The sequence below is a fragment of the Prionailurus viverrinus genome, chromosome A1 (assembly GCF_022837055.1).
Source record: "Prionailurus viverrinus isolate Anna chromosome A1, UM_Priviv_1.0, whole genome shotgun sequence".
Lineage (NCBI taxonomy): Eukaryota > Metazoa > Chordata > Mammalia > Carnivora > Felidae > Prionailurus > Prionailurus viverrinus.
Genome location: NC_062561.1, coordinates 138,939,969 through 138,952,185, shown reverse-complemented (window position 1 = coordinate 138,952,185; position 12,217 = coordinate 138,939,969). Strand labels below are relative to the sequence as shown.

The following is a 12,217-nucleotide window of genomic DNA, read 5'->3' as shown; positions in this document are numbered from 1 at the left end:
CTCATATGAGTGAAGTCATATGATGTTTATCTTTCTCTAATATCACTTAGCATAATACCCTCCAGTTCCATCCACCTATTTGCAAAGTGCAGCCAGACTTCTTCAGAGTTATCTTTAGTTCTCTCCCTTACCTCACGGCACCTCTTCAGTCCTATCAGGTGCACTTTTGTGCACACCAGTGAAGTCATATGATTTTTGTCTTTCTCTAATTCTGCTTAGCATCATACCCTCCAGTTCCATCCACATAGTTGCAAATGGCAAGATTTCATTCTTTTTGATTGCCGAGTAATACTTCATTGTATATATATACCACATCTTCTTTATCCATTCATCCATTGATGGACATTTGGGCTCTTTCCATACTTTGGCTATTGTGGATAGTGCTGCTATAAACATGGGGGTGCATGTGTCCCTTCAAAACAGCACACCTGTATCCCTTGGATAAATGCCTAGTAGTGCAATTGCTGGGTCATAGGGTAGTTCTATTTTTAGTTTTGTGAGGAACCTCCATGCTGTTTTTCCAGAGTGGCTGCACCAGCGTGCATTCCCAGGCACACACGTAATCTTAAGTGACAACCATTTGAGCATTGTAAGCAAGGACACGCACACATAGGTAATAACTATACCGTGACATATGCTGGAATGCACAGTGCATGTCAGCTTCAGAGATGTTAAAATGAGGGTGGAAAAAAACTGCACTTTAGAAATGACAAAGTGTCATTTTAATAAAACATCTATAGGTACTCAGATTATGAGTAACGTTTTCTTAACACCTTTCACTTACTCCCTTTCATTCCCATTAGTATATTCTGTTTATTAGACAAAATTATTTTTACTTTTGTCTGTCCTTTACTTTGTCTGGAAGAGTACTGACTCTTCCCTAGTCTGATGATAATCTAGTGGGTAGGATACTAGTACAGTTGTAATATTTGGAGGAAGCGGGTGGACATGATGGAGGGTGTTACAGGTCTTCCTCAAGCTGCCCTTGTCACTACATGAAGGGATAGCAGATAGGACCGGGTATATAGTAAACTTCAAGTCAACGACATCTTGTTTCATGATAACATAATTGAAACCACAAAGTATATACATGGAGCATTCTTTATTTTTCCATTTCTTAAATTAGTAATGTTTTCACTATTCAACATCTTTCCCAAAATTGTTTTCAGTAGCTGCGTGCAGTTCTCGTAGTATTCTCTTCTTAATGTGGGACCTTGAGGTTATTTCCCACACGTTACTCATCTGATGTGTGAAGTGCAACTCCTTAGAAGGGAAGAGGCAGTTCTGTGTTACAACGATAGTTGTAAATTCTGAGTTAGAATCAGGGGCTGCAACCATGGCTGGCCCCAGCTTCCCATCCTCTATTGTACTCAAGTCTGCCATTGACCTATTTGACTCTAGAACCAGGGACTTGCTCTACTGACCTTGGTTCTTTTGACATCAAGCACAGAGTAGTAGTATCATTCAGTTTTTCTCTATAGAAGAGAGTGGAGTATATCTGAGGTTGAGAGGGCAATGAAATGGATCAAAAGATTTTAACTGAAGATTCTGATTGTGTGTTCAGGTTCCCTGACACTTCATTCTTTTAAGGATAACCTAAATTAAATCTATTAAGGATAACCTTGCTGAATTCCATGAGTCGATGATTCAAAAGTTACCTGAAACCACAGGTCCCACATACCCATCCATGCCCACCCAATACCAACTCAGATTTCAAGGAAATAAGGGGGGCAGGGGGATGAAGCCCTATCCCACTTTATATGTGAAGAGACCATCCATTCCCTTCCCCGTTACACTCAGTAACTGTGCAGAAGAGCAGAATCCTCCCTCAATGCAGAACACACACCTGTCTAGGCATCTCATCGGGCATCTCTGTCACCCAATCCTCCACCTATTCTGTGGATGTCCCAGCACTTTGCCCTTGGAATTCCTATTTCATGATTTTAGCTGACACAAATGCCACTGAACCTTATCCAAAGACGCACCTAGAAGACATTCTTGACCAATATCGGTATATCCTAAAATACAACGTTCAAAAACCATTCACATGAATGAAACGGGTGTTTGTGAGTCCAGAAGTTATACAGTTTAAATAAAATTACTCAGATAAGTATCATTAAAACCCAGACTTCAGTGCCAAGAGCCAATGACTTTTAAAAGGGTCCATACACATACTTGAAACAAGACAGTTCACGTTTTTTGTTTTTTGGTTTTTTTTAAGCCTCAAACAGCAAGCAAAACCTTTCTCTCCACTTTAGTCACACGGGTTTTGAGTGTAAGAAAGGGTCATTTAGACCTGAAATCCAACACTTAGAGACTTACGTATAGAGGAACATCACTGCAGCTCAACTCCATGGCTTCCGCATCTGCAAGGAAAATAACGAATGACAACCGTTATTACAGGAGGCACTGCGTAACCAACCAGCAGAATTGTGTGTCCCTCCCTTCAGTTATCCAGGGGGGAGAAGTAACAATAGATGGGAAAACTGCAGAGACAAAACCATGAACTACAGAAAAGAGATTCCATCTGTATCAAATACCACCCCCCTTTTCTTCTCTCACATTAATTTCCACACCTAAGGGAAACCTATCCACCCCAGGTAATATGCTATTGACTGCTCTTGAGAGAAATATTTCCAAAAGCCAGAAAGTCAACATAAACGTACTCAAAGTTTTGCCTTAACTACTTGAATAATAGAGGTCTCTGAGGTTAGAGTTCACCGCGGTCCAAATGAGGCAGGAGACCTCAGGAGCAAGACACTTCTTTGCTGAACATCCAGAGGGCAAAGGTTTCAGTCATGTGATCTCAGGAGGGCGGGTATGTACTCCAGTTACCAACCACTCCACCAACTACATGCCTGCCCCTGTAAAACCCACATCCAGAAACCACCTTGAAGCTTAGGGAAAAAAAGCAACCATTATTCAAGACGTTCAATGAACACCTACAGTGGGCCAAACAATCCACAAAGATGACCAGGAGGTGGTTCGGCCCTCAAAAAATGCACAGCTCAACAAGAGAGCCCTAAAAACCGGGACAAAGTGAGGAGTGGGCTGGATGAGAACTGTGAATGGGGCAAGACAGAGACCCCACCACCACCCAAGTTCTGCTCACCAGGCCAATCCTGGCTCTCCTTCCCAGGCCACACCAGCTGCAGTACCTCGGCGATGGGTGACAGGGCACATAGCAACCTGAATTGGGACATTTAGTGCAATAATACCCCAAGTATACACTTGGCGAGAAGGAAAATACAGAAAGTTCTTTTTTTTTGGTAACAACTTTTAACTTCCGGTTTATTAACACTTCATACTCACACTGCCACTGGCACCCTCCTAGGTCACAAGTTATACTCCCTAAGTTATCCTGAGAGAAGACCAAGCTCATTACCAACACACTGTGCCCTGTGGCCATTTATGTAGACCCACTTAAATGGGCTTATCTATTATCATCAATTCTTAATAAAACTCGCCTCATAAATTAGATGAATGGCTTAAGAATTCCAGGAAGGAATCTTCAAATGGAAGACAATACTAACAAGAATATGACAAATCAGTCTCTCATTCCTAAATACGAATTATTCATCAACCCTACTGGGAAATTAAAATGACTAAGAGCAATGCCTTATAATCTCCATCCCCCCGCAAAAAAATCAGCTTTCAGGTATGTATTTAAATTTTGAAAGTACACCCAATAGCATATACCACAATCCCTTACCCTAAATGTGTAATGTGTTTCAAGGTATCAGCAACTGTTTTTAACCTGTGTTTACAGGCATGCCATAAACCATTGCAATCTTTTAAAAAACTTTCACAAAACTTGATACAATTACAACCTTTTAAAATTTTTGCTTAATAGCAAGAGTGCATTCTACAGTCAATGTGGTTTCAAAAGGACCGCAATACACAGAAAATAATATAAATGCATTCCTTTATGAACAAAACTTTGAAGACTACTGAGTATTTTAATGAATCTTAGAATACATCATCTGTGTAAGAGGTTTGCCATACACTCGTAGAAGTGCAGATGTTTTCCCTTACTCAGCTTTCTAGATTTTATCTGATAATACATCTCCAAGAAACCACTTCTGGGGCACCTGGATGGCTCAGTCAGTTGTGCATCTGAGTCTTGATTTTGGCTCAGGTCATGATGCCAGGGTCTTGAGATCAAGCCCTGCTTCAGGCTCAGTGCTGAGTATGAAGCCTGCTTGGGACTCCCGCTCTCTGCCCCTCTCCCCTGCTTGCAGAAAGGAAGGGAAGGTGGGAAGGAGGGGTACAGAGGGAGAGAGGGAGAGAAACTAAGAAACCACTTGTGAAGAGAATATGGACTTAATCTGAAGTGTGAATTACTTCTTTAATAAAGAGTAATCTCCTAAGGGAAAAGCATTCAACTACAATCACTAGGTAGGGCAGCTGCTTGGATAAGAACCTTAAAAGGCACCGTAAGTGAAATTCATTCCCTGTGTCATCCATGGGCAAAGTACCGTAATGAATTTCAAACACAGTCCAATCTACAATTTCTGTAATGACATTGCTAAGGACCATAAACATCCACACACCGTATTGAGTCGTATTAGTTATACTGTGGCAAAGTCTTTTAAAACACTGTCCCACTTTATTTAATATGTCCTACACAATTTTCGCTTCCCAAAATAGAAGTGTTCTCGTTTTTCTACAAAAAGTGGCTGTTTTTGACATGTCTGTAAAAACATCCATTTTTCCAAATACATATAGTATTTGGAATACATATAGCCCTTTCCATCAAGAAGGGGTGATATTTCAGTAAGTAAAAATTCTTAAAGGAAATTCAACTGTTAGATAGCATATGCCATAACATTTTCAAAAAGGATATTAGTACGTGCTACCACTGTTTTGTCATTTTCTTGCAGTAATTAAAGTTTGCAACTTAGAAGTATAAGAGACTCTTAAAAAATGAGAACAAACTGAGGGCTGATGGGGGGTGGGAGGGAGGAGAGGGTGGGTGATGGGTATTGAAGAGGGCATCTTTTGGGACGAGCGCTGGGTGTTGTATGGAAACCAATTTGACAATAAATTTCATATAAAAAATAATAAAGTTTGCAACTTAATAAAGCCCTCATATCAGCAGGCTTCAAATTCTTGGGGGGAAAAAGCCTTCTAATCTATATAAATCTTTGAAACTGAATGTTTCACAGGTTTTGTATTTTTAAAACATAACAACTTCTAAATTATAGGAGAACCGACTGACATCAGGGAAGATGGGAGTTTGCAGCCACTTTATTTTTTTAATTTTTATTTGTAGGAGAGAGCGTGTGTATGTGAGAGAGACAGAAAGCTGGAGAGGAGCACAGAGAAGGGGGACAAGGAGAGAATCCCAAGCAGGCTCCAGAGTCAGTGCAGAGCCCGATGTGGGGCTCAGTCTCACAACTGCAAGATCCCAACCTAAACCAGTATCAAGAGTCAGGTGCTTAACTGACTGAGTCACGCAGGTGCCCCATGCAGCCACTTTTAAAAATTAATAAACTTGTGGGGCACCTGGGTGGCTCAGTCGGTTAAGCAGCCAACTTCGGCTCAGGTCATGATCTCGTGGTCCGTGAGTTCGAGCCCCCGTGTCGGGCTCTGTGCTGACAGCTCAGAGCCTGGAGCCTGTTTTGGATTCTGTGTCTCCCTCTCTCTGACCCTCTCCTGTTCATGCTCTGTCTCTCCCTGTCTCAAAAATAAATAAAAACGTTAAAAAAATTAATAAACTTGTATAATTAGTGGATGGGATTAATACATAAAGCCCCAAATTTTTAAGTTTAGCCAGCACTGCACTTGTATTAGAATATATATATCATAATGAGGTTCTCTTCAGCTGTGACACACATTAAATCCAACTTCAAAGTCAAAGGGCTTTGAACCAGACATTCAAACAGAAGGGTTACAGAGTAGGGGCACCTGGGTGGCTCAGTTGATTAAGTGGCTGACTTCAGCTCAGGTCTTGATCACCCAGTTCGCAGGCTGGAGCCCCATATGGGGCTCTGTGCTGACAGCTCAGAGCCTGGAGCCTGCTTCAGATTCTGTGTCTCCCTCTCTCTCTTCCCCTTCCTCGTTTGTGCTTTGTCTCTGTCTCTGTCTCTCTCTCTCTCTAATTAAAATAACAAAAAACTTAAAAAATTAAAAAGAAGGGTTATAGAGTATTTTAAACCAAGGTTTTCAAAATAACGACCCATTTGTTTTATTACTTCCGCTGACATGTATTGTACATCAATGTTTTTAGTGAGAACAAAAAGGGTTATTAATCGCATTTAATCTTCATAGGTTTTTAAATGTGGAGTAAGTTTGAAAAAATATACTGTTGCAGTAGTACAATTTATAAATTAAAAAAATAAGGATACACGCTTTTTTTTTTTTTTTTTTTTTTTTTTAACTTAGTAAGGGTACGTGACATCTTGCGGATCTGTTCCTTCTAGGTAAGCCTTTGTCCCCACTTGCCAGGCTGTGGGTACTTTTCCCACAGGGGTCTCAATGCAGCCTTACTAGACTAAGGAATAAGCTGTGGGGTTTCCCGAGCTCCCCCCACCCCCCCCTGCTGAGGTTCTAGGTGGCAAGGGCCTGCAAGCTGGACTGCAGGGCAGAGTGCAAGGTCACACCTCTTTAAAGCTAAGAGGGATCGAGGGGCGCCTGGGTGGCTCCGTCGGTTGAGCGTCGACTTCGGCCCAGGTCATGATCTCTCGGTCAGTGAGTTCGAGCCCTGCTCAGAGCCTGGAGCCCGCAGCCTGCTTCCGATTCTGTGTCTCCCTCTCTCTCTCTGCCCCTCCCCCGCTCATGCTGTGTCTCTCTGTCAAAAATAAACATTAAAAAAAAAAATTTATAAAAGCTAAGAGGGATCCAGCTTCTCTACACCTTTCAGACCATGTGAGGCAGACTGCAAATGAGGGCTCCCAATCCACAGTCTAATAGGATGACAGGCCAAAGGTCAAGAAACATCAAGGGCTAAATATTCCTTTCTATTTCACCTTCCACATAAGAACTCGGATTCCATTATTCCCACCCACTCTAGCTTTTGCCATTTTTGAGTACAGAAATCTAACAACCATTGAGAACAGCAATTGTTTTGTTTTTTGGAGACCTCACTTTTCACCGCTTTTAAAAATAAACTAAAACAGGGGCGCCTGGGTGGCTTAGTCGGTTGAGCGTCCGACTTCGGCTCAGGTCATGATCTCACAGTCTGTGAGTTCGAGCCCCGCGTCGGGCTCTGTGCTGACAGCTCAGAGCCTGGAGCCTGTTTCAGATTCTGTGTCTCCCTCTCTCTGCCCCTCCCCCGTTCATGCTCTCTCTCTGTCTCAAAAATAAATAAACGTTAAAATTAATAAATAAAAAATAAACTAAAACTAAAGTCCCCACGGTTCTCAGCCTTGGTTCCAAACTTTCTAAAAGCCCCTATCAGAGACAGAATCATTTGAGGTACATGTATTATATACTCCAATACTCGGAAGTTCAAACTGATATAGGTATAAAAAACCGTATTCTCATTTGAATTTTTCCAAAACTGATGCTTCATACATAGTCAAGAGCAGCAAGATCTGTGCTCCCTTGCAGAGATGCATGGCTAAATCATATTGTGCCTCCTTTATTATCAAGTTTAATAACAAAACCAGTTTGTATTTGCTAGACAAGTTCTACACACACCAGCTTTTCACCACACAAATATCATGGTCTACGTTTCCTAATTTGAGTTCTCCATTTGGATTTTCAAAAATTCTTAGACTCGAGTACTGTTTTAATATTTTATTTTTCAAAAATGTGTCTTGGGAAATTTAAGGCCAATTTCCAGTCTTTCTTGCAGACACCAGAGAATGATAGGGGGTCTTGGTACACAGCCACAGTTTTTAAGTTTGCTCCCAAAACAGAGGAAAAAATTCTTATAAAAAGAACATCATGATGCAAAATATTCAATATTTCACACATACTAGAAAGAATGCCTAATGTTTCAGGATCTTCATTTTGCTAGTTACTTCTAATAAAAATTAGACCATTTAAAAGGTGAAGAGAATATTCCAACTTAAAAATAAGAGAAAATATAACATTCAACTTTCACAGTAAATAATCATTCTTGACTTTATGAAATTCTGGGTTTCTAAGACTAACTCCATATAAAATCTATGACTTGAACTTTGTGTTTGAACATGCCAAAAACTTTGGCTGGTACACCTCTTACAAAACCTATTAACAAATAATGGTCAAATATTTACTAATACTGTTAGTAACTATACTTGGAAGGCTAATGATGTGGTTAGGCACTGTGCTATGTATTTTACCAACACCTCAGAGAAGCCTCACAGCAGCCATGAGAGGAACCATGGAGGAAGTCTTACTTGCCTGAATCTTCATTTACAAATCCCTGCAGTTGTAAGTTTACACTGAAGCAAAAGTTACCTAAACCTAAGAATAACTGTTTTAATTTTTTTTTATATTTATTTCTTTTTGATAGAGACAGAGCACAAGTGGGGGAGGGGCAGAGAGAGAGAAGGAGGCACAGAATCCGAAGCAGGGTCCAGGATCTGAGCTGTCAACACAGAACACGAACGCGGGGCTCGAACCCACAAACCGCGAGAGCACGACCTGAGCTGAAGTCGGACGCTTAACCGACTGAGCCACCCAGGTGCCGCAACCTAAGAATGATTCTTGAATCAACTGACCACCATGAAGATTAGGAACAACTCCCTCCCAAGTTTATTCTTCAGTTCCCGCCCCCTTACTTAAGGCTAGCATCTGTTCTCCACCCAGTCCCCCTTGTACTTTAGATGTTTTGTAGTTACTTGTTTTGGTCTTGAAGTGGTTACTGGGTGTTATAAATATAAAATACCTATCAGGATAAAATTGGAAATCTTTTTTTTAAGATGAAATTAGGTTAAATAAAATCGAGAATAGTATTTTTCAATATTGGCTAACTTCTCAAATCGTGATCCTACTGATGATCAATGAGAATGTGGCAGAGATCCACTAACAAGTGAAAAAAAGAAATCATAAGGAGATAAAGCCTTAAAGATCATTGCAGTATTAAAGGAAGAATTTCTTCTCCTCTTTATCCTATGAGAAAACGCAAGAACTTGTTAACTAATTCTAACGATAGCTCACGATAGCTCTTCGAAAATACAGTATGATATGCATGTATTTTGGATGAGAGCTTTATTTTTGCATGTTTGTTTCATTGTTTGATGTAAAATGCTAATTAGAATAAAGATGTAAGGTGCATTTAAAGAAAGTGTGAAATGTAATAATTTTCTAAGAAATTACACTCTGAAAGAAACAAAGAGAAAGAAAAGAAAAGAAAAGAAAAGAAAAGAAAAAAGAAAATACAGTGTGATAACATGTCCTGCTCTGCAATTAACAAATTTGGCAGGCAAAAACCATAAATGCCCCCACCATCACTCCCCTCTTCTCTCCCTCTCCCCCCCCACACCTCCCCCCACACACTACACTTGATGTCCCTCCTAAGAATAAGAATTAGAGTTGAAAACTGCAAGGCACGGGGCGCCTGGGTGGCTCAGTCGGCTGGTCGTCTGACTTCAACTCAGGTCACCATCTCACGGTCTGTGGGGTCGAGCCCCGCGTCGGGCTCTGGGCTGATGGCTCAGAGCCTGGAACCTGTTTCCGATTCTGTGTCTCCCTCTCTCTGTGACCCTCCCCCGTTCATGCTCTGTCTCTGTCTCAAAAATAAATAAACATTAAAAAAAGAAATTTTAAAAAAAAAACTGCAAGGCACTAGGTCACACTACACATGGTAGAACAGGTATTCGAGCTTCCTGCTTCAAAGCTTGTACTCTTACCCATGATGCTGTGCTGCGTGCTAGCCACAGAAGTCAAATACAAAGTTTTATAGGGGATACTCCTTTTCATAATAGAACCCCAGGCAAATCTCTTTTCTACCACTGTTTCCTATGAGACCTTGGTCCTCCTTTTAAGGAGATTCCCTGTAGGGAACGTCCCTGATACCTGCTCTCCCCAGGTAAGACAGTATCCATGGTCGCCCTCTGCACTTCACAGGAAGAAAGAGAAGCTCGGCAAAGTTGCACCACTTACAGATCAAGCAGCCACAAGCGGCCAAGCGGGCGTGTGAATCCAGCCCATCTGACCTATCCAGCCCACGTTCTCCTTAGCCACAGCACAAAGTCCTTGTGTCACATAACTTTGGTCTCAAAGATAGCAAGTTGCTTGGGTAACAAGCAGCCAACACCTCATAAGAGGAGAGCCTCAGAAGCAGCCTGTATATGAACTACACCTCTGCCCTATTTTAACTGTGTGACTTGGGCCTGAAGTTCCCCTCCCTGGGGCAGTCACTCATCCCTGAGTAATAGTGCCTACCTCATAAGCCTCTTGAGAGGATTCAGACAGCTGACAGTAACAACAGAAAACACTTAGTGCCCATCAAGAGTACTCAAAGGCTAGCTTCATTTATCAAGCTTATATAAAGGGTTTCTTAAGCATTTGAGTATTTTGAAAGACCTCTAAGTATCAGACTTAACAAGATGAGTCAGCACTAAACGGGGCCAGGCTCCTCTGAAATGGGTCCACCCAGCTCAGCCTCACCCCAGCCCAGAGGAATCTCCAAGCATCAAGAATTCTGAATAGTATTATACCAGGCCGGTGTGTGATTTTACACAGCTGAATGAATACTCCCCCCACTACGGTCAGAGAATTCAAAGGGTAGAGCTATTCCTACTGACACAACTCGACAACCATCTCTGTTTTAAACCTTCACTTGGAAATGATGACTCACAGCTCTGTCAACAAACCTAGAAGTGTAGAATTATATCTATATTTCACAACTGTTATGCTAACTGGAGGAGGAAAGAACACATGAACAACTCGGAGGGAAGGCCAAGTCTAAGGAAAAAGCTTCAGTGTGGGCACAGTGAAAATGGGTAAGAAGAGAGCATTTTAGAAATAAGCCTGGGGGCGCCTGGGTGGCTCAGTCGGTTAAGTGTCCGACTTCAGCTCAGGTCATGATCTCGCAGTCCGTGAGTTCGAGCCCCGCATCGGGCTCTGTGCTGACAGCTCAGAGCCTGGAGCCTGTTTCGGATTCTGTGTCTCCCTCTCTCTCTGACCCTCCCATGTTCATGCTCTGTCTCTGTCTCAAAAATAAATAAATGTTAAAAAAAAATTTAGAAAGAAAGAAAGAAAGAAGCCTGTTAAGGAGTACTGATGCATAGGGGCACTTGTACCCCAATGTTTATAGCAGCACTCTCAACAATAGCCAAATTATGGAAAGACCCTAAATGTCCATCAACTGATGAATGGATAAAGAAATTGTGGTTTATATACACAATGGAGTACTACATGGCAATGAGAAACAGTGAAATATGGCCTTTTGTAGCAACGTGGATGGAACTGGAGAGTGTGATGCTAAGTGAAATAAGCCATACAGAGAAAGACAGATGCCATAGGTTTTCACTCTTATGTGGATCCTGAGAAACTTAACAGAAGACCATGGGGGAGGGGAAGAGGAAAAGAAGTCAGAGGGGGAGAGAGCCAAACCATAAGAGACTTAAAAACAGAATAAACTGAGGTTTGATGGGGGTGGAAGGACGGGGAGGATGGGTGATGGGCATTGAGGAGGGCACCAGTTGGGATGAGCCCTGGGTGTTGTATGGAAACCAATTTGACAAGAAATTTCATATGAAAGAAAGAGTGCAAGCAGAGGTCTGAAGATTAGAAAATACAGTAACTATTCAACAGATCCCATTAATTCAAACCAGTAGGAGTGGTGGGAGTGGGCAGGAAGAAGGGGAGTCAGTCTGAAATGGCGCAGCCTGAATGAGAGAATGTTTATGAAGTACACAGAGGGGTGTGTGTTCCACCATAACTGGCACACTCCCTTGTATTTTGCAGGATGTATTTGCATTCCGAGCCTTTTTATATATCAGTTCAACATTGCTTTTCCTATCTCACTGTTGCGATCGATCTGTTTAGTTGCATCCTTCATCATCAGTGCAAAGCTCTATCACTCAGCATCTTGGGCAAGATACAGCCTATCAAAGGCGTCAATGTCCTCATTAGCAATAGGTCTCTGAGGTCCCTCTATCATGTCCGGAGGTCAATTTACTGTCACCGACTCCATGCAAAGCACCATGGAGGCTGTCATGAGAAAGATTCACATACATAAAACACCACCCTTATCACTGATGAACTCACAGTTTGGTTCGGGGAATATCTATATCTGTGAAAACCTAGAAGTTTTAAGGAGTAATACACCATCAAC

The 12,217-nt window shown here is 41.7% G+C and overlaps 1 protein-coding gene across 4 annotated transcripts in view; it reads right to left on the bottom strand.

Moving 5' to 3' along the window:
• The window catches only part of ARHGEF28 (Rho guanine nucleotide exchange factor 28), a 318,682-nt gene that overhangs the window by 249,705 nt on the left and 56,760 nt on the right, over positions 1-12,217 (bottom strand). For all 4 annotated transcript variants that reach the window (XM_047863854.1, XM_047863859.1, XM_047863847.1 and 1 more), the window contains exon 2: positions 2,323-2,366. In XM_047863854.1, the coding sequence (XP_047719810.1) occupies positions 2,323-2,355 (33 nt within the window). In that variant the 5' untranslated portion in view covers positions 2,356-2,366. The remainder of the gene's footprint in view (positions 1-2,322; positions 2,367-12,217) is intronic.